The 22,826-nt window shown below is 43.5% G+C and overlaps 1 protein-coding gene across 6 annotated transcripts in view; it reads left to right on the forward strand.

Annotated features, from left to right (window-relative positions):
• The first annotated feature begins 33 nt into the window (after window positions 1-33).
• Window positions 34-22,826, forward strand: part of CRLS1 (cardiolipin synthase 1) — a 23,590-nt gene continuing 797 nt past the window's right edge. The window contains exons 1-10 of one of the 6 annotated variants that reach the window (XM_085851598.1): window positions 34-516; window positions 687-805; window positions 2,340-2,477; window positions 5,061-5,190; window positions 5,402-5,487; window positions 6,133-6,201; window positions 6,307-6,398; window positions 11,868-11,931; window positions 21,855-22,028; window positions 22,443-22,499. In XM_085851598.1, coding sequence (XP_085707724.1) covers window positions 210-516; window positions 687-805; window positions 2,340-2,477; window positions 5,061-5,190; window positions 5,402-5,487; window positions 6,133-6,201; window positions 6,307-6,398; window positions 11,868-11,931; window positions 21,855-22,028; window positions 22,443-22,484 — 1,221 coding nt within the window. In that variant the 5' untranslated portion in view covers window positions 34-209 and the 3' untranslated portion in view covers window positions 22,485-22,499. The other 5 variants (XM_085851597.1, XM_085851600.1, XM_085851599.1 and 2 more) reach the window with 5 other exon arrangements.

A 22,826-nucleotide genomic window follows, 5' to 3' on the forward strand; every position in this document is an offset into this window, starting at 1 on the left:
TGTGTTCGGTGAGCAACAAATCGACAGATAATAAAGCGAAAACTTTTGATATTTAAAATGGCCGCGCCCACAACGCCAGGGGACGCGTGTTCCAGCGGCCTTCGGCCTTGATTCGTGCGATTTCAAGCCAACGATTTATTGGGTTGTTCATCGGTCACGGGATTACTTCAGCATGTAGAGTCGAGGGGTCCGTGACCCCGTTTAAAGGCATGCTCATCGCTCGTCATTGGGCCCACCTTGGCCGTGCGGCCCGCCTGCTGCCTGGCCCTGTGTGGTCCCACTGCCGCGTTCCCCGCCATTCACCCCACAACCCGCCGTCGAGTGCCAGAGGGCCTCAGACTCGTGTTGAGGCCTCTCAGCCGTCGGTTTGGGCTTCCAGGAAAAGTTTGTGGACCTGGGGACCCAGTGGGGCTGCAGACGGTGGTTGGAGCCGGCCTGGAGGGGTGGAGCGGCACCGGTTCGTTTTCCTTGACAAACAAACTCGCCTTGTGTTGCGCTGCGGGACTCGGACACTCGGTAAGGACTTTAGTTCGAGTCGCTGCTTCCTCATAACACAAACACCTGCTAAACCAGGCCGATTTTCGCAGATTTTATTCAAATCGCTGTGAGCCAATCTGGGGGGTTTTCTCCCTGAAATGTTTCTGCTCGTGGAGTCGTGCTCTGATATTATGTGGTTGTCACATTAGATGCTGAATCCGCACAAACGCGGCCGATCAGCAGGGAATCCCAAGTGGCATCAACTGCTGGTGTGGACGAGACGAGGAGGACTGACACGGAGGGACAGCAGGAAGACTGTGTGAACATTGTAAGCTTTGCACGAATACCTTTTGGTGTACGACCTCGGGAAAATAAGAGAAAATGCGACCAGAACCAGTCAGCCTCGGGCTGGCAGGATGGCCGAGAGGCATACACACTCCCCTCTGAGCTGTCGAGCCGAGGTTCGAGTCCCGAGCCAGCTACAAACAGCCATCTCGGTGTCTCACTGGAAGGGTGATTCGTGTGTGTGTGTGTGTGTGTGTGTGTGTGTGCGTGTGTGTGTGTGTGTGTGTGTGTGCGTGTGCGTGTGCGTGTGCGTGTGCGTGTGCGTGTGCGTGTGCGTGTGCGTGTGCGTGTGCGTGTGCGTGTGCGTGCGCCGTCCCTCGGATGGACCCCAAACCTGGTGGCCGTCTGCCGGCCACGGTGTCCTTCGTGAATAGCGGGCGAGCTAGCGCCAGAACCATGAACAAGTTACAAATTCCTGCTCTATCCTACAGGGGGCACTGCATCAGCGGCACAGTTGCGCCCGAAGCCAATGATGCTGCTCGCAGTCGTGTGCTGCATACGAAAGGAGAAAAAGAACCAGTTCACCTCGAGTTTCTTAACTGTCAATGCATTGTCATATGTCGATGAATCTGCGTTCACAATTATATATATATATATATACGATGATCGATTCCAGCAGAATTTCCTCAAATCTCTTGTGAGACGAAGTCCTGTTTTTGCTTAGAATTCACCTGCTGGCAGGTGTTGAATGGGATTTTAATTTTATTTTAACGTTACCAGTGGGTTGAAACCGAAGGCTGCTTCGCACGTGACGTGTGAACGGCCTTCAAACACGATCAGCTACTGTCTAACCAACAACCAATCAACACTGAAATGGCAAGTGATGTAACCTGCATTCAAAGTGCGCTCAAGATGTATCCAGGAAGACCAGATCACTTGCAATTTGGAATTTGTTCAGGGTGCCGGTGATTGCTTGTCTGCTCTTCACGAAATACCTTGACCGAGGGATCTTTAACGTCTGCCACGGAACATTGCTGGCAGACGGCTCCTCCGGTTCAACGTCCGTCCGAATGATGCCCTGCATGTGAAACACCAGGGTGGCAGTTTGTAGCTGGGCTGAGATTTAAATCGAGACTATACAGCAAAGAGGTGAGTGCACATCCTTCTGAGCGATCCTGCCAGCCTTGATCAATTTGGGGGATTAAGTGGATTTGTATTCCACAAAGTTGTACTGAATAAAAGTTTTATAGTTTCAGTTTCAGTTCAATTTTCTCGTTCTCATGTGAGGAAATTTAATTAACGAGTCCGTGTTGGTGATTATGGTAATGGGCAATAAAATTGTTTTAAAATACAATGCAAGCTTGTGAACTGGCATTTGCCATCAGCTGAGTACCATTCTCTGGTTGGCTTTGACATATTTGAATGCAGATAACTTATTTAGTTTATTTTTCCACCTTCATGTGATGTCACAAATTATGTTGGTTGCTGAGCATTTGCATTATTCCCTACCACCGAGTTTTTGAAGTGTTTTAGTAGAACTCACCTGTTGTATCTCCCATGTGCATGCACCTTGACAGTACGAGAATCCATGGACCATACCAAACGTGCTGTGCGTGGCACGTATTGCTATGGCCCCTATAATTGGCTACCTGATCACGTACGAAGAATATGAATCTGCGCTGGGCGTGTTCATCTTGGCTGGAGCGACAGACCTTGTGAGTACCTGGTGTCTATTTATTACCTCCGCCACCGAAGATTTACGGAAGTTATGTTTTCACCACTGTCTGTGAGCAGGATTTCTCAAAAATTTGTGGATGGATTCGGACGAAATTTGCTGGACAGGTTGGATGTGTGACATGGACTAATTGATTAAATTTTGGTGAAGATCTGGATCCGATAATTTATTTTATTTTTTCTTTAAGCGATTCACTCACTCACCCAACATGTAGAGTCGAGACCCAACATGTAAATTTAGACCCAACATGTAAATACCATTGCGAGATGGGGTCAAAAACTATATAATCGCACAATATTTCAAAAAGCTGTGAACAGATTGTGACAAAACTTGGTGGATGGGTTGGGTGAGTGACAAGAACAAGCCGATTCGATTTTGGTTCAGGTCCAGATCCAGATCCAGCCCCAGCTTCTTCGGCCTAAGTCACATTTGCCACGGCGGCCATGGGGTCTACAAAATCTACGGTCACTAGCAATTATAGGGCGGCCGCAGTATTTCCACAGTCACACAATGTAGCAGTCACATATATTTTTATTGTTCGGGTAGCTGCACAGTGTATTTATAAAACGTGGGGGTGCCGTACGGTCTTTGATTTGATGTCTCACAGTGATCTTAGGGCGTTCCTGCAGCGGCCATAGAATTTTCAAGGCAGACGCAAGGTGCCCGCAGGGGGACCGCAGGGGGGCCCTAAGGCGAACGTGCGGCCAGACGGACGGTAACGAGTGGGTTCTTTTTTATTTTTTTTTGTTACCAGTTCTTTTGTTTTGGCTTGTCGAATTGCTACGGTGAGCGTAGAAATGAAAAAAAGTTATAACTCTGCGCTCTCATTCCACGGCGACCTTCCGGCCTGTAAAATATAGCCAAATGGCGGATGGCCACCCTGAGGCCGCCACACGTTTCTGTCAATTCAGAGGGCGTACGGCCGCCGTATCCTCGCCGTAGAGCAAATGTGACTTTGGCCTTAGTGGGGATACAAGACGTAAACTGGTCAGCCTAGTGGAGGTATGCACTCTACAGAGTGCCGTTCTCGTTTCGTTTTGTATTTGCTAAACCCGCCCCCCCCCCCAAAACCAGACTTGATGGTGCAATGTTTCGAATATCTGCTCTGAGTCTGGGAGGTCGGTTGAAACCCCGGCGGAGTCGTACGAAACTAATTTATTACTTTATAAAATAACTTGTACATGCTGCTTCCTTGCTTGAAGCTGAGCATTTCAAGGGATAGAACATGGACACGGAAATGATGGGAAGGTAACTGCAAACCATCCATGCCAAGAAAATGCTTCGGCAACAGCAACTCTCTGTAAAGATGAATGAACTTAAGACGTCAAATCACCAACACAACATCAAATCAAATCAAATCTATTCATCCCACCCATCAAAATGTTCACCATTTGAGCAATGATCCAACTGTCATTTGAAAAATCTTGCTCCCAACCGGATGATTTCCCTCCCATTCACGTGCAATTTTGAGGTTTTAAAACTTTTGACAATTTTTGAGAAAAGTTGTCGAGAGCACATGGAATGAGACTATCCAAGTGCGCAATAAATTATATATATATATATATATATATATATATATATATATATATATATATATATATATATATATATATATATATATATATATATATATATATATATATATATATTAGCTTGAATCAATACAGTTATGTACAGTATTTGAAATTATTGTGAAAACATTAAAGTCAAGTACTGGAATTTCCACCTTGATCACAAATCTGAAAATGGACTGTTCCAAAATATTTTGTCATCAATGTACAGGACTCTTGACGGTGATTGTGCTGCCAAAGCCGTCTCTTGGTTGTGTGGTTATTTTTGTTGCCTTCCCAGCAGTCAGTCAGGGAAGGAATTTGTAATTCGTACATTGTTCAGCATGCTGGAGATGACTCGTCCTCTCTTCCTGAAAGAGACTGTGGCATCTTAAATGTCCACCAGCTTGTGCTGGCAGACTAAAAACTCAGCTTAACGTCCACCTAAGGGATGGCACACTTTGCGATGCAGCTCCCTGCCTGTCGAGCACCGATCTGACAGGTTATAGTCTGTTTGCGAGTTGAACCTCAACGAGCCAGCTCAAAGGTAAGTGACCTACCTCGTACACTCCTGTGAGATATGTATTCTCAAAAACTGTTTCCTCCATCCATTTTTCATCATTTTAAAACCTTGCCTTCTCTACAGCATTGTGCCATGCTGAAATGACCTCAATGGAGTTGGGTAGCAAATGTACAAACACCAATATTCTCCGTACAGTGCTCATAATTTTTTGTAACATTCTCTCCAAATTCTTTTGATTTCCTTTTTTTTGTTCTTCCAAATGTTTATTTCAAATTTTCCAGCATTTGCAAAGTTAGCACATTCCTTTCTTTCAACCATACTGCCCGATGATTGCAACAAATCAAACTTTTGAGCTGTTATTGAAGATAATTTCCGCTTTAATCCATCTGCACCGAACGTGGCCATTGCATGCTGTTGGATCGTTCACCCTCCTCCCCCTTCCTCCTCCCAACACCTGCACCCTGTAATGATTTTCCACCATTCATTCCAGTTGGATGGCATTGTGGCCCGCACGTGGGCAAGCCAGAAGTCTGCAATGGGAAGCATTCTGGATCCACTGGCTGATAAAATTCTCATCAGCATCTTGTACATTTCTCTCACCTGTGCCAGTCTTATCCCAGGTTAGGATCAGGTTTGGCTGCCTCCCCCATTGAGATGCTCTCTCCACAGTGAATTGTATTTTGTTTCCCAGCCTCTCGTTGGAGTCATTTGAGTATTATAAACGGTAACTTTTTAAAAGATTGAGGTGATTGTTGATTGGTTTTTCTAAACATTCCTCTTTTTGTGTTTTCCCTTCACATTATCATCCCCATCCCCTTCCTACCCTCCCAGTTGCATTGACGACCCTCATAATTGCAAGGGACGTTATTCTAATTGCAGCAGTTTTCCACGTCCGATACCGGACTCTGACAAGACCTGTGAGTCACTCTTATTTTAATTTATTTTTATTTTTATTTTTGCATCCCTTGATAATGGGTAAGATGGTTAAAGCTGCTGCATTCAACAATGGTGTGTCTGCGGTTTGGGGTCTTTGAATGTATGGGTGCGGCGTTGCTCTGTGGATTCGGAATGTCGACGTGAATGCCTGCTGCATTCAATCATGTCACATGCGTGCTGGAGAGACTTGTTGAGAGCAATACAATGCCAAAACGTGAAACGAGTTGGGACTTATTTCATTTGTTAGGTTTTTATACGCTCGATATATATATATATATATATATATATATATATATATATATATATATATATATATATATATATATATATATATATATATATATATATTGGGGCGTATTATGTGATACTGGTCGTCCGTTCCTGTCCGCACTCTAACTCCCAAAGTTTTCAACTTTCACGTTTCATATTTGGTGCATAGGTACAGACTGTGGAGACGGTGTGTCACGACATACGTTCGTCATCTAAAGTGGTTGCCATGGCAACCAGGATGCTGTTTTCCATGTAGTAGCACAATTCTGTATATACCTTCTTGTTTGGGCGTATATTGTGCTCACTTGCGCTCTTGTTATTTTTATGGTATTGTTTGTCTGCTTCCTTTTTTCCAGCGAAGAGCAGCGCTGTTTTTTAACCCTTGCTATGCCACTGCTCAGTTGAAACCCACCTTAGAAAGTAAGGTGAGTTAAGACCTGGACTTGTGTGCTCAGCAAAGAAATAAAATTATTTTAGCATTTTGAAGTTTTGAATGAGCAGCTGATTTCCATGACTTTCCTGACCTGCAGGTGAACACGGCAGTTCAGCTTTTCCTGGTCGCCATTTCTATTGCTGCGCCTGTGTTTAAGTTCACTGAAAGCTCACTATTTCCTCTGTTATGGTGAGTCGCACAACTGACTGAGCTATTCTTCCTTCCTTCGGCAGGTTGTGCATTACACCACTGTGTTGCACAATACATACCACATGGGACATTCAAAAGGTTCCAGAGATGGTATTTGTTGGCACTTTTTGTATTGTAATTTTATCACTAATCTTGTATGGACTGTTGTTTCAGAGTATAATCCAGAAGTTTGTAATTGGGCATAAAGGTGTCAAATTTTTATGCAAGAAAGGCGACTCCAAAGACACCAACCAATGAGTGGTCACCGTGCATGGTGAAGGTGTGCCCACATATTCCACAGTCGCCAAATGTGCAGCTGACTTTGAGCATGGACCCAAGTCCATTGTATATGACCATATGTCAGAATGGCCTCGAGATGCGACCGATCCACAAAGTGTTGACCATGTTGAGGCATTAATCGGAGCCATTGTTCATTCCATTTAGACTGCTATGTAGAACTTTAATCCTTGAGAAATTCCGTCATTCACCAACACTTCAACATGTTCAAAGTCTTGGCAAAATTGGTCCTCTGAAACATCAGCACTCAAGATCGACAGCAGCGACTGGCATCTTGTTGTGAGCTTCTCAAACCCTTGACAGGAGATCCAGCTGACTTAATCACTTGTCTGGCAACTGTTAACAAAAATTGTCTTCCCCAATGGGATCCTGAAACCAATTTTTAATCCACGTATGCAATGAAAGCGTGCAGGATTTTGCACCCATTCCTCAGCCAGCAAGGTCATGACCTCAGTATTTCTGGCCTGCCAAAAGAATCTTGCTGAACGATTATATTTCTCAATAAACTATAATCACATGGGAATATTACATTGGCCTTGGGCAGAAATTGCGGCAGGCCACCAAGCACGAACATCATGAAAGAGGAGCGCAACTTTTGGACAACGAGCCTGTGCATAAGGACCGCTGTTCTTATTGCAGCTTCAAATGGCTGGATGCCCCTGTACATCCCAGACTTTGTGGTGAAACGGATAATATGGTGATTAGGTTATCCGTTTCGACATTTTAAGTCCCACCTGCATGACTGCCAATTCACCGACGAAAAGTAACTCGCAAGCAACCACAACATGGTTGATGTAACTATTTTAAGACTCCTATTTTTACTCATGCAGATAGTTAAAGGACAATCAGTGCAAGTGCATTGAACTCGAGGCATGATGTTGAAAATTAAAATTGTAAGTACTCGCTGAAGGGTCCATCCACAATGAGCACTTAAGTACTGTTATTCTCAAACAGCTCATGTAACCAAGTTCTGTGAGAGTTTAATTATTTAATTACCTTCAAATTTATTTTCTGTGCACATATGTCTTTACTATTTAATTCCAGCTTCAGTTTCCCATGCACTTCTGGACACACACACACACACACACACACACACGAGGTGCTCTTTCGGCTACATACGCATTCACTGCATTACAGTAAGATTAGTGGGCACTCCTCCCCAGAAGGTGGGAGTACCCCCTTCTCGGCCCACCTTCGGTGGGCAACATGCTGCGGCAAAGTCTTGGAAATGCACTTTATAATGTTTTTAATTTTTGAAAGAGATTTTCTTAATCACAACATATCAAAGTCCATATCATAAAATAAAGGAAGTTTATTTGTAATGCTGGCTACCACCAAGTCTCACTCTCTCACACATGCCCTTTGGAAATGCAGTGCAATGTCGTTTCCTGATAATCACTGTAGTTACTCAAGATGATAAATCTTGATCAAAAACGCACACGACATTGCTTGGGGAGTCACACTGGTGAGTGTGAAGGAACTTGGAAGCATTCTAGATGCTGGTTTGTTTGACCTGTGGTTACTGATGGCATGATATGACATGAAACTAGTTAGCCAGGGAGCCGGGTGTTTATTTGTTTGTTTATTTTTACAGGTGTCGAGGTTTATTGTGTAAGAGCAGAGGGCAAATGGTCTGCAGACCAAATTAGGCAAAGGGGAAACAGGTGTACAGGAACACACAGATGCACTGCAGCACGAGTGGAGGTGTTTCACGTGAAAGTCGGTCAAGGTCTCGGTCCGTGTAAGAAGAGTCTATTGTGACGCCAGAAGTGATATTGTCTGTGTCTGTGTCACCTTGCATCAGGGTCTTCCAGATGCCAAGAGCAATTACCAAGCGAAAACCAGGGTTAAGGAATTAGTTCACTTCAGTCTGTCCGTCCGTCCGTCCGTCCATCTACAAACATCAGTTTGTGATCGAAGAACCACTTGATTTCATTTGAATGTTGTATTTCAAACACTAACCCAACATGAATCGGAAAACGAACCTGTAGTTTAATAGTACTTCGGCTTTGAATTCGTCCTGATCGTTCATGCGCAGAGAGGAGTGAGATAATTTTTTTACTCCTGGCAGTCAAACAAAATTGAAAATCATTCCAAATAGGAAACTTACTGTTTTTAGCAACATCATCAAGGATACAAACGGGCATGAAGAACGAATGTAATTTGTTAAATAAGGTCATGTAATAGAAACTGCGTCAACGGAGGTAAACTTCTGCACTTAATTTACATAACTTTTACAATCTTTATTTTATTTCAATTTAATTATATACTTGAACACTGTAGAACACATCATCTTTTTTTATCACTTTCGTAAAGCTCCAGTTTTGCAATACTTGGACATGTTCAATAAGGTGGTGTATAAGACTATCAATAGTGCTAAATTTTGGCTTTTTAAAAATATATGACCTCTAAAATCGTTATTTCATTTCAATTGAATTGCATACTTGAACACTGTGTGTGGTAAGGTATTCTATGAACTCTCTAGTTGTGTGCAACGATGACATTTGTTTGTGAGGTAATACCTGCGGAGGTGATAAAGCCATTTGCTGTTTACGCATGGTATTGAGAACCTTTACGACACATTGAAGGTTGTGTATTTAACGTTATATTATTGTAAGGCTGACCAATCGTATTATGTCATTATTGGGGTGTGGAAACAACATGGAAGTGATGGACCGAATGACCCGGAGAGGGGTCTACAGTGCTTCCAAAAGTGTAGCTACGTGTTTTTGTTCTGTTTGATGTCAAGATTGTTGGCGAGATTAACAAAAGCTTTTCTTTCCATCGGACAAAAGAATGAAACCAAAGATCAAAATGACGATTTCTGTTCTGTTTTAATCTGCATGGGAGGAGTGCTGGGAAGAGGAGGAGGAATCAAGTTTCCAAAATGCCCTGATGTGTTTTTAAGTCACTGTTGTACTGTAGATATATAATATCAGTTAGTCTGTGCCTGGTTCTATTATCCCTCACTCCTCCCCTCCTGCCACAAACAACTAACTGCCATTTCAATCGGTAGTTATAATCTCTTCATTGTCTCTGCTTGGCAGGATGGTTGAGAGATGACATACTTCAAAATTTGCGCACACCACCCTCTGAGCTGTCTCGCCTGGGTTTGAATCCCGACCCTGCTATAAACTGTCATCCTGGTGTTTCACAGGCAAGATGATTCATCAATGTGTGTGCCGTCCCTCAGATGGACGTTAAACTGGGCGTCCCATCTGCTGGCATTAGTTTGTGGACATTAAAGAGCAGGTTTTGGGTCGCTGATGACTTCGCGTGATTTGAAGGTTGTAATCGCATTAATAATCTTTGGGCAATTATTTTCTTACATTTGAAACTCAAAATATGCTAAAATTAACTTTTAAATCAAAACTCTTGTCAGTGATCGAAAACAGAACGGAATTTACCGAAGATGCTATGACGTCACGTTCTCCGAAAACTTCGTGAACAATGGCGAGATGCGAATCAGAGAGTGATCTCAGCGGTGATGAAATTGAGTGTTTTCATTCCGATATTGCCGAGGACGAGTCGGAGGATGATGGGAATTTATAGTATGGAGTTTCTGGCCCTGAGCCTTATAAATTTGAGCCACTTGCAAGTGCCAGAAAACGGCCTATTTCGTGTACAAGTGGCAGGATTGACTGCCCGGCAGTTCACAATGACAGACTCCCCCAGACAGAATGGTTTGTAGATTTTCATTTTCTTGTTCGATGCATAAAATAATGTAAAGTTTGATTCGTCTGTGACTTGATATAATAATTTTTAACCCTCGAGCCACTCAAGAGTCAGAAATAGAATGAATCAATAATGGACCCAAATATATTATACACCGTAGCCTTGGCGTTGAAGTCTTTCTGACAACTGAGCTTGACCCCAGCGAAAGTGAACAGTTGGAACAAACCCCAACTTTCAAGAGACTGTTGTGGCATATAAATACCAAAACATGTTTAGCCTCATTGGGAAATATTCTACCAAATTTAGAAAAAAAAAGTGGAAAATTGATCAATTTTTTACAATTGAAATGAAATAGCCCAATTTGCTGATGATGTTAAAAAAGTAATTTAATCAACAATAAGTTGATTTGTTGAGAATTTTTTTTTCATGCTTGTGTTTTTCAGGAAGTTTATTTATGTGTTTTTCCATGTTCTCTTTAAGAATACATTTCAAGGTTTTTCTCACTTAAACTCAACAATTGATTCTGTGACAGAGCAGTATCTGGAGAACTTGTCAACCAACAACTCGTATTCATAGAGTGGTGATCAGATGTGTTTATGCCTTCGTAATCCTCGGCTGTGAAATGGTCACCACAAATGACAAGTCTATCCAAAGGGTCCTCTTTACCCGTTTTCTTTGGGGGGAAAATTCGCCCGTTTTGTTTGTACAAATCTTATCCACTGCCGGCGAATGTTTGATTCCTTCAGGAATCGGTGGGAGCGATTACCCGTTTTCCAGCCATTTTTGCAAAACATGACACGTATGAGGCATGATGTACAAATATCCAAATAACTTTGTTCTACAATAATTCAAAATAAAAAGGATAATATAGACAGTTGCAAGCTCAAAAAAAGTGAAAGAACGGCGCGCTGAACTGGACACTTCTTCAATGAGCGAGTGAGCGTCCGCTTTGTTTTGGAGAACGTGATGTCACCATCCATATATGGCACGTGGCTGTTTTTTTTCAACAGCCTCAAGAAATAACAACTTCGGAGTTAAATCTCATTAATTTTCCCAATAGTTAGGCAACCACAATAGTTTGCATCAAACTATTCAATGCACATATCATATTGATAAATTTTCAGAACATGTTTGGTGACCCGCAACCTGCTCTTTAAAGAACGAAAGATGTCTTTCGTGAAGAGTAGGCGAGCTATCGCCGGCACCCTGAGCAAATTCCATTCCTCCACCCTTCGTCAAGTATCCTGTGTCGGTGTGGTGACCTGTCGAGGATCCAAACCCGTGCAAGACCCCACTTCGGCGGAATGGCCGCTCTTTGCCGAGTAGGGCACATTGAACGTCTCCACTGTGACCTCAAAGCTTTGTCCCGACCACCTTCCCACTGCATCTACTTTTGTGAATTATGATTGTAAATACGTTTGAAAATCGAGATAACAGTGCTATCCTTTAATCTTTTAAAGTATGCCTTTTTCAACATCACACCCTGTTTCCCCTTAGGTTCATCACAGCGGTTACCACCCTGGCCTCTGGCCACAGCTACTACCACTATGGCAGAGAATCGGTGAGGATACTGAACCACAGGAAGTAGAAAAGAAACTGCCTGGCTCCCTTTGGCCATTCCACTTTATGAATCTTTTTTTTGTGTTTACTTCCTGACAGAGTAGATCGAAACAAACACCTTAAAGTCACGTGCAGTTAGCATGAACAAGCTTATACACCAGGGGAGGGAAGAATTTTCGGATTCATGGTGGAGGTGTTTAGGTTGTGCTCTTGCAGCGAGGAGATCGAGTCGTCCTCCAACAAACAACCTCGCTCTCCACGTGTGGCAGTTTCCTCGAGCACTTGGAGCAATAACGTGAACTCAGTCTCGTTTGCACTGACAACATGTGGGTATTGATGGAAGGAGTGCACAAAAACTGAGCCGCTTCGTCGGTTCTTCCCACCGACGGTTTGCATCCCAGGAATACAAACTGCCGCAATTTCCTTACGGAATGTTTTTCTTTTGTTTTATGAACCTGTTCGTTGTGAGCTCCTGATCAGTTGTGCTGGCAGCATAGCCAAGAGGTACGTGTGCACCCCGTTGAGCAGTCCGGTCTGGTTTCAAATCTCGACCCAGCTGTAACCTACCACCCTGGTCTTTTACATGCAGGATGAGGCATTGATGTGTGTGCCATCCGGCGGAAGGACATTAACCTGGAGGATCCGTTTTCCAGCACTGAGTATGTTTGTGGAACCCCCAGTGTTGGCAGACTGGTGAAAAAGATCCTACTCGTCATGGCTTTCCTCCTTTTACTCTAAATTGGTAGAGGTGGAGTGTCAAGGTTTCGACACAATAACGCCGCTGCAATGCGGCCGTCCCGCAATTGGCATTCGGAGCCATTCCAGTACATATCTCCAAAGAACTTCGCATGGTGCCATCCGTCCGCAAAGTACGTGACACCATAATCCAATTTGTATTTCAAAGTGTTTGTAAGCGCCATGACAGCGAGACATTTTAAGAGAATTAATCGGGAAATCCGACGACAGCGGCTCATCCTTTATAAACGGATGATTTGACTAGATGTGCAATTTTGTTGTATTAAATTGTCCGAATCATTTATGACAGTCGCTGATTGTTTTGCCGGCACTCGATTGCGACTTCGATTGTAATAACTTTACTTTGCACTCGAGGGGGATTGAGTGGGGGGGGGGTTCCTCAGCCCCCCCGTGGGGCATCGTCGATGCGGATGATTTTGAGGCACATTTGTCCTGCCATTTGAAGGCGCACATTTTATATAAATGTCAGATGCTGTGTGACCATGCGCGTACTGTGCTTTCTCAACCCACACCGAAAGCCCTTTCAAATGCTCTTCTGGGGGCAGACGTTTGCAACTTCACGTCGCAGCCTCGTTCACGCGCGTTCGCCCCGTTGCACGTCATCCGCTGAATTGTGTGACGTTTCTTGCTGTGAACGTGAAACTTGGAGCTCCCCCTCTCCCCCAAACTCCGACGTGCGCATCCTTGCTGGGAAATCCTCCTTACTGTGAGACACGGGGGACATCTCCGCGACACTTTTTAGCGAGGAGGAAAATGGGGGTTGGGGGGGAGGTGGACAGGGATGTTGCCTCGCTTTTGTGGGAAACATTTTTCTCCCCAAACGAAAACACGAACCCCATTGCGCGTGTCCCCGTAATAGTGTAAGAATAATAATTATTGTGCTGCCATTCATGCCAAGCATTTAAAGCTTTCGCCGATCGGCCGCAGCGAAATCTAAAGGACCGTGCAAATTACTGTAATTTTCCTGAACAGCTTTGCGTTGATTGTCGCTTCAGGGCGACACTAAAAGCTTTAACTACTTTCGTTTACATTCAGCCTTCCCCTTCATTACATGCACGGTTGAAAGAGAAACATCCGCGGTTAACCACGGCTGGAGGAGAGGATCGGGGGGGGGGGGGGGAGGGAGTCCCCATGATGATTATTCCGACTAATATTAAGATCGATTCCTTCAGTTTGAGACCAATCGGTACTCACCCCGGTTCCCCCGCCCCTCTGATTTCTCGCTCCCAGCACGAATGTTCGACGTTGAGCGCTTTTCATGCATTAAGCCCGACGTCTCTCCGAGCCTCACATTGTCCGTCGTTGCTCATCCAACGTCGCCTATTATGCTAATGAGCGTGCGCATCACCCCATGAGCAGGTGGGGGCAGGGAGGGGGCTTGGACATCGCGGCGATTTAGCCCCGCCTCTTTGTGCCGCGCTTGCTTTGGCCATGTTTCCTTGAATGGAGACGCTCCCCGACCGGGACCCGTTTCCGCCGGGCAGACGCGGGACGCGGCCGAGTGGAAAAAAATCTAGAGTGGACCGCGAGCGATTCGAGGATGAACAGCTTGGCTTTTCGTATGGTTCCTGTTGATACAAAACGTTCCTTTTTTTTTTTTTTAGAGGGAGGGGGGTTATTTCGACGTCGCCCCCCCTAATTTTAACGCACAATGTCACCGCCTTTCTGCTGCAACATGTTTGAACGGGGCGCACATCAGTACCGATGATTTTTTTTTATTTTTTTTTTTTATTTTGCAGTTTAATCCAGTCCTAATCGGGTAGTGCCGAAGGAGTCCAAGAATGTTTAAATACTGCGTAGTTAGGCCATTCTCTCTCTCTCTCTCTCTCTCTCTCTCTCTCTCTCTCTCTCTCTCTCTCTCTCTCTCTCTCTCTCTCTCTCTCTCTCTCTCTCTCTCTCTCTCTCTCTCTCTCTCTCTCTCATGACTTCGGGGGACCGGAGATTTGAGGGTTCCGGGGATCTGCGATCGGGACGTTCCGTGGATCAGGAAGGGTGTCCGGGATGGATTAATCATCAGGGTAAAGAGATGGTGATAAACCTTTGACGGTTGCCTGCGGGCCTAAGTGGCGATCAGGGACGAAGCTCTGTTAAATGTCTACCCGGGGGGGCTGCGAGCTTCTTTCACGGACCACCCTCCCTTTCTTCAACCCCAACTCCCCCCCCACCTCACTTAATGGCGTGCTCACTGGTGCCTGGAAATGCACTCGCGCACAATTCAATGTGATGTTGCTAATGGTGACTAATGCGGAGTGTCTCGCAGCTGCATATTTGCCAAAGCAGTTTCCAAACAGCACTCTCAGCGAGGAGTGTCCTGTGAAAGTCCCAACGGTTTTGCGCCATTTCATCCTCCGGCCCGAACTGCTCTGACCTCGGTTGCGCGTTTTACTGTACTTGCACGGTTGTACCCTTGCATGAAGGGGCCCTTGGGTCGTGCCACAAAGCTAAAAGCAGAGCTTCCCCTTCCCGCAGTCCGCCGGTAACCCGATACATTCAGGCACAATGTTATTTTCCCGGGTGAGGTCAGGCACCCTCGCTACCATCACAGTGGGGGGTTCGATTGTATGCGAGAGGAAGAGGAAGAAGAAGCGATTGCTCTATCCGGTCCAGACGATTCACGGTGTTCCATCTGCTTCTGGGTGCATGAATATCTCTTGCGCCTTGGATGGTTTTATCGAGCGAGCGAGAGGTCATTCGTCCCTTTGCCCTATGCATCATGCATCGTATCTACTTCCAACCTATTTCGCTTCAAACCAAAGCTTGGAACTTTTTCTATTGATTATCATATGAATCTCATGTAATCACCTTCTCGTTCTGTACCCCTCCTGCCTATGTTCCCCTCTCTACTTCAAATCAAATGGAAATAGACTGGTTCCACACATATCAAACCATGACGTCATGCCAGTTTTAGGGTGGGGGTGGGTATCCAAAGGGTATTCCACTCTTGAAACTTCAGAATGTCTTCAAATATCTAACAAATAAATCCTTTGAGGAACGTTCCTCATTGTACAATTAAGCATATCATTTGATTTGTAAACTATATAAATGTATTTAAGGGTTTAATTGGGGCTTAATTAAATTGTCAATTCCCTACAATCCATAAACATGAAGGTTTCACTTCTTTTTCCATCTTTAAAAGATTGACCCATCGGATTCATAAAGCCACGTAACTGGTCTGAAGGCCAACTTTGAAAACATAAATAAGTTTCCTTCAATGTGTGCAAGGAAGGGATAGCCAGATCGACAATTCGGGCTACAGGGTGGCAACGTCTAAGCTTTCATAGCAGAAACATTTTGCACAGATAAGGACTACATCAGACACAGGATGATCCCCCTCCCCCCACAGGTGTCCCAAATTAACAGCCACCAGTGTTGGCCTTTTGGAGGATCTTCAGGATCAATGCAAAAGGTCGAAGTACCTTGAGCAATCTATCGTCTCAATTCAATAAACCGAGTTCTGCAGGCTTTTAACATAACAAAATCAGTTATTTTGTCAAAAGGTGAATGTGTTTGCTCATCCCTCACCCAACAACCGTGATCAACCCACCCCCCCCCCCCCCAAAAAAAAAATTGGCCCTGAAGCAAAATAAACAACAACAGCACTCGGTAGAGCACATACCTCTGCCAAGTTGAACAGTTTACGTTTTGTATCCCACTGATAGGCCAGATCTAGATTCAGACCTGAACCAAAATCTAATGGGCTTGTTCTTATCACCTACCCAACTCATCCACCAAGTTTTGTCACAACTTTTTGAAATGTATTAACCGTATATCGTTTTTCCTCATTTCTCAATGGTGAAGAATCACTGCAAAAATTGTCATCCGGATCTTTACTAAAATCTAATCCATTCGTCCTTGTCATACACCCAACCTCTCCACCAAGTTTCATCCGAATCCGTCCATAACTTTTTGAGATATCCTGCTCGCAGACAAACAAATAAGGATGTCATGCGTAGCACGAAACTTGTGAAATCCATCAAACAAATTTGACCTGAAAAATAATTGATGGTTGAATTCAATGACAAAATATGCAAATGTTCTTCAAATTTAAAGTCAATAGGATGAAAATTGACAATTTTAGAAATGTGGCCTATGTTGACCTTAAAAATAATGGTTTATTGAATTCAGTGACCTGATATGCAAATCCTCTTCAAATTTCAAGTCAATCTGATGAAAATTGAGGATCTTAGAAATTTCACCAAAGTTGTTGACCAGTTGGCCGATGTTAATTAACCTCAACAATAATTGGTGCTTGAATTCAGTGAGCTGATGTGCAAATCCTGTTCAAATTTCTAGCCGATCGGATGAAAATTGAGGATTTTAGAAATTTCACCAAAGTTGTTGATCAGTTGGCCAATGTTGACCTTTTGACCTCAAACAATAGGCTTCTTGCTTATGATGAACTCCACCTGAATAACGCACAAGACCAACCAAGATACTTGAAAAATCTTCCATTTTCGCAAGTCACAAACAAGGGGTGAAAACAACCTCAGTCCACCTTCAGTGGCAGAGGTACTTAAATAAATAAAGATACAAAAATAATTTTATAATTTCCAACAATAATGTTATATTATTAATATTATGCAGTTTCCATACCATGCAGTTCAGTTGTACTCCATATAGAGGGATGATACAGGGAAAAAAATGGCCACGCATTCATATTTGTACACAATGATATGCTGATAAACAACTATCAAGTGAAATAAAAAGCATTTGAAAGCCGTACATTTTATTCTTGAACTTTTTCTGAACTACTTAGATTTTAAAAGACGCTAAAATACCACATCAGGAAATCGCGAAAACACTAATTTGTTCTTCTTCTGCTTCTTCCCCTCTCAAAACAATGTAAAATTGTAGCCCAACCTACCTCAATAACTGCTGAAGCCATAATGGTGATTACAACGTGAGGAAGTTACTTTGTCTCTGTGCTCGTGCATGCACCTCAAAATTTAAAAATATATCAAAAACATTAATCGTTTTATGTGGACTCAACCAAACCAGAGCAGGATCGTGGAAAGGGGAGGGGGGGGGAGATGGACAGTACCATTCCAAAAGTGAGACATATCCAAACAACCCCCCAAATTAAATGAAATAAGTATTAAAAATTTAATAACGGATGGATTGAATCCATCCCAAAATAACAAAATATATAAAGCCTGAAGCATTTTATTCGTTTAAATTTTTTTTTTTAAATCAAACAAGGTAGGAATGACACCACATTACGCTGCCACAATATGACATCATAATCCTCTGATGGATTACCATCATGACATCTTTTGACATTTTTATTTTGTTGTGGGATTGTGATGGATGAAGAACAACAACAATCAAGAATGACACCACATTACGATGCCCCAATATGATATCACAATCCTGGTTTAGCATCAATACATATTGACATTGTTCCATCACAATCCCACAACAAAAGTAAAATGTCAAAAGATGTAATTGTCATCCATCAGAGGATTATGATGTCATATTGTGGCATCGTAATGTGCTCTCATTCCTACCTTGTTTGGTTGTTTTTTTGAGATATCCCTAAGTTTTTACTTTTTTTTTCTTGTATGTATATTATTAGCTCAGCTGGACTTTAGTCCGTTGAGCTGATGGGATCGAGCAGTGAGTCTGTAAACACTTCAGCAATTATCACTTGAACCCTACACACGATTTTGATGAAACTTGACCACAAGCTTCATATCTGATGCCTAACGAAGGTTTATTGACCGGATCAAAATCTGCGCTCATTAAGGGGATCTCGGGAGGGGTTTGAGCCCCCCAAAATAAGCATTTTGTCTTCTCTGATATTTTGGGGGGGGTTGTGGGGAAGGTTTGAGTAACTGTTGCTCATGATCCAGGTGAGTTTCAAAACGTGTGGTCTTATTTTTAATGTTATAATATATATTGTATGTAATACTCGCGATACCCGTGCACATATATAATATAATACAATACGGGATAGCAGTACAACATAGCTGGTAGCAGCCGACAGACCGTACACGGGGAATGACAAAAATACGCATTGTGCAAAATGCAAGTGGTACTATGGAACGCCAAGACTTCCCAAACATTGTCGGCATGTCCGCTAAGTGCCACAGCAGTTTCATAGGGATCGTGTGACGGCGAGCCGAGTTTTTAGTGTGCAAGCTTGGTGTTATAATAGAGATATGTAGCACTTTTGAACCACTGATTGAGTGACTGACATTAAAGATCGGTGCATTCCGCGTGACGAAGAAAGCTGAAATTTTGTGTGCCGATGGATGTCGAAGCGAGTCCACCGGAAAAAAAATCACAGAATTGTTGGACAACATCCATAAATGAAAATATAAATAAATGAAAAAAGTTAATGAAGTGAGTGGCCCAAGACAATGCGGAAGCATGGTAATTTTGTGTGCCGAGGGACATCGAAGCCAATACACCAGGAAAACATCACAGAACCGTCGGGAAGCATCCGTAAATGTAAATAAATGAAATGCAGGTGAGCGACCTGAGACAATGGGGAAGCATGGTTCGTATGCTTACACAATGTGTAAGCACACCACGCAATAATGTAATAATATGCTGTTCTTGTGATAGAAACTGGGAATGAAACTATTCCCATTTTCAAATTTTAAGTGACAGTTATTGGTCACAGCTGTCGTAATCGGTGAGATAATTGTCCCCCTCCCTTCCAACCCAATGTCGACACAATTGCAGACGGGATCGATAGGAAACTCTGGGAATGTTTCACCAGGAACGCATGTGGTGACATTAACATACAAGACTCGAACCTGGCTTTTCGCTCTCCCTCGATATCCACCGGAATTATTTTCTGCTCCGAATCGTTTTGCTGGCATCACCTGTAAAGATGCTTGGTGTGTGTGTGTGTGTGTGTGTTTTTTTTTTATCGTGATACACACTTGACAAATTGCCTTTTGTCTGTTGATTGTAGGCACGCTGTATAAACGATGCCCCACCACTTAGACAATTGTGATTAATTATCCTACGTCACAATGCGGCCACCCGGCTGTTGCTCGGAATATATTAATATGTGATCGTCGTTATCCACACACACATAAACATAAACACCGTGTCCGTCGGCCGATAATGGCGATTAATGATTGTATCGCCGTTTTATTCCACTTCCCTCACCCCTCCCCAAACTCTTTTATACTACACGAGGCGCACTGGTGTCAAAGTTGAGGCTGGAGCGCTGGATCCAGGCGACGACTCTTCGAGATAAATCCCAAACGCACGTCTACCATTCGCGCGACCAAAACGATTCACGAGGAAATTTATTCATGGCGTTTTGTGAGAGTTGAAGCGCAATTTTGAGAAAGCGATGAAGGTTCGCGTGAAGGCTGATCAGGTAAAGGGAAATGGAGAATGGGGGTAACGTGTTCCGAATTGGTGGGAAGGGAGGTGGGCGGGGGTCAGCAGGTATAGTTTGAGACCAGGAGGTGATATTTTACAGGGAATAATAAACCTATGGGACATTGTGGTGTAAAGTTGTACATTATACGTATAAACAAGAAAAAGCAATCAGAGATTGCAGACCCTCACCAGGACTTGTTTTGTGTGTTGTTTGTGTACTGGTGTGCTACATAATTAATAAGAGACAAAACTCGAACTGCCACTTAATAACTGATGGCAGTGATGACCGGGTACCATGATGTCACGCCAAGACTGGACACCTGACCCTGACTCATGACGTTTTAAAAAATTATTATTATTCAATGTGATTAAATTCAAATCAAATGGAAGACAAAATAGGTACAGTCATGCATTTAAGTAATCAGAAGGAACCCGAACAAGCAAAAAGCAAAGATGAAGTCATCAGGAGGGACCTGGATAGGATTCGCATTTCAACTGCTGCTCCTCTACCCTCAAACCCATCTGGGCACAACCAAGTGAACTTTATTTTTAAAAATAACCACATCAAAAATAAATAATTCTGGCTGATGTCCGATCAGGTTGAAATTTAAAACATGTATTCCCCATCACTATTAGATCATAATTGTAAAGTTTCACATCAATTGATGAAGTGATTCAAGAGAAAAAAAAAATTTTTTAAAGACTTTTGCTCAACCAGTATGGCTGTCAGACCATGTGACATCAATTATTGGTGAATACCCTGGTATCCCCAACGTTTGAGGAACATTTGTGTGAAGTTTCCTCTTATTCTGTCCAGCTGTTCTGGAGAAGATTTGTTTTTTAATAGGTTTTAGGGTAAATCCAAAATGGCTGCCAAACCATGTGACGTCATATGTGTGAACCTTTTGTTCCTCATGAAAAGGCGGTCATACGTGTAAAGTCTTGCCTCGATCTGTACAGCCACTTCAGAGATTTTTGAAGGTTTAAAAAAATATATATATATATGGCCGCCGAATCATGTGACCGATGACTTTTTTTTTTCTGTGGACCATTTTATCCCCAGATGACCCTCAATTTTTCATACTGATCAGATGTCGCGCACTACATATGCAATTATGACGTCATAAAAATCACTTATTCCCATTAAGAGTACGTGCCATGTGCTAAGTTTCAATTGTTTTCCTTGGTGTGGTTTCAGAAATAGAGGTCCAAAGTTTTTTTTTTTTCGTTTTTCCAACATGGCTTCCACACCGCGTGACCCATGACGTCATAATTACACTAGAAACATTCTACTTGAGCAGTCGCTCCTATGGTGAAAATTTCGTCAAAATCCGACAAGCTGGTCTGGAGAAAAACACGAAAGTTCTGTGCGGACAAACAAATGGACCCAAATGCAATTCCCTCTCCTTTGACAAGGGTAACAATGTTTTATTTTTGGGGAACATAAAGAATGCAGCGAGTTATGTCATCATCATAATCATGATGCTAGACTCATTAATGTCCCACCATCATAATCATCGTACTCCAGGGAGGGCCGATGTTTCTGATTGGCAGATTGTATTCTGGTTCAGGACAGCCTCTCAGCAGTGTGTCCACTCCTTGGCTTTTTTCACAAGATCTTAGCTATTCGTTGTTCGCCTTGGCGTCTTGGTTTTCTATTATCATCGCTTTTTCCAAAACCTTGTGAATTATTTGCTTTTTTTCATTGGCTCACCTTGGCATTTATGAAAATGAGGAGTGGTCACACTGCTTCTCAGCTGTTTAACTTGGGTTTGAATGCCAACCCAGCTATAAACTGTCATCCTGGTGTTTCGCATGCAGGGCGAGGCATCAATTTGTGCGCCGTCGATGACGAGTCTTTCATCAAAGATATCCCACGAGTCTTTCATGAAGATGAGGCGAGTTATCACCGACACCCTGAACAAATTACAAATGGCTGGCCAGCTGATCCGTGAAAGACTTGTGCCAAAATCGTTCGCCGGCCAATCCCAGAAGGTGGGAATCGTTGGAGAGGTAGTAGAAGTGGTGCTTTTTTGTGGTTAAGACACATGACCGACTCCGATGGCAACGTGGGGAGTGCTGTGGAGAGAATAAAACGAAGGATCCAAAAATGTACCTTAAAATGTAATTTTATTGCAGGTGTACACGATAAGTTTAAAAACGCTCGTTGTTTGTACAGCAGGCAGGAAAAATGTGTTGTTGCGTAAAAGGCGGTAAAACGGCAGGAGTACAGAAAGGGGTCGTTTTGGGTTGACGTGTAATTGTGACGTCGTCATGGATCGCGAGGTGTTTCGGTGGCAATGATTTTCAAGTTTGTATCGAATTGGTTGACGTTAGCAGTCATCGGGGCGTTAATGAAGAAAGCGCACTATATCAGGCGGCGCAAGCTAATCTGTCGATTGTTCACAGATTACGGGACAAGAGTCGAGAACTCTTCCAGGCCATGATTAGAAGGTAAAGGATGTGAGCGTCGTTGGAATGCTGAAATCCTCGGCACGCTTTCCCGACACGGCATAACCTTCCAGACCGAGGAATGCTGCCAGCCTGATCAGCGAGGAAACACAAAGAAAACTGGGGCACAAAAAGAAGGGGCTTCTCGGCCCACCGCGCCCGTGGCACATCCATACACCTGTGGTTCCAATTGTCATCGAAATCGGAGACCGATATCGATGCACGTTTGCAGTAACAGCTACGGGCTGGCCTGATTGACGCTCCCACTTGAGCGCACGGCTCACGATGCTCCTGGGATCCCGGGTGCAAATCCCACCTACTCTGTTGATTTGTTCATCGCGC

This window comes from Eptatretus burgeri, chromosome 13, assembly GCF_056783735.1.
Source record: "Eptatretus burgeri isolate ZD-2024b chromosome 13, Ebu_testis_v1, whole genome shotgun sequence".
Taxonomy (NCBI): Eukaryota; Metazoa; Chordata; class Myxini; order Myxiniformes; family Myxinidae; genus Eptatretus; species Eptatretus burgeri.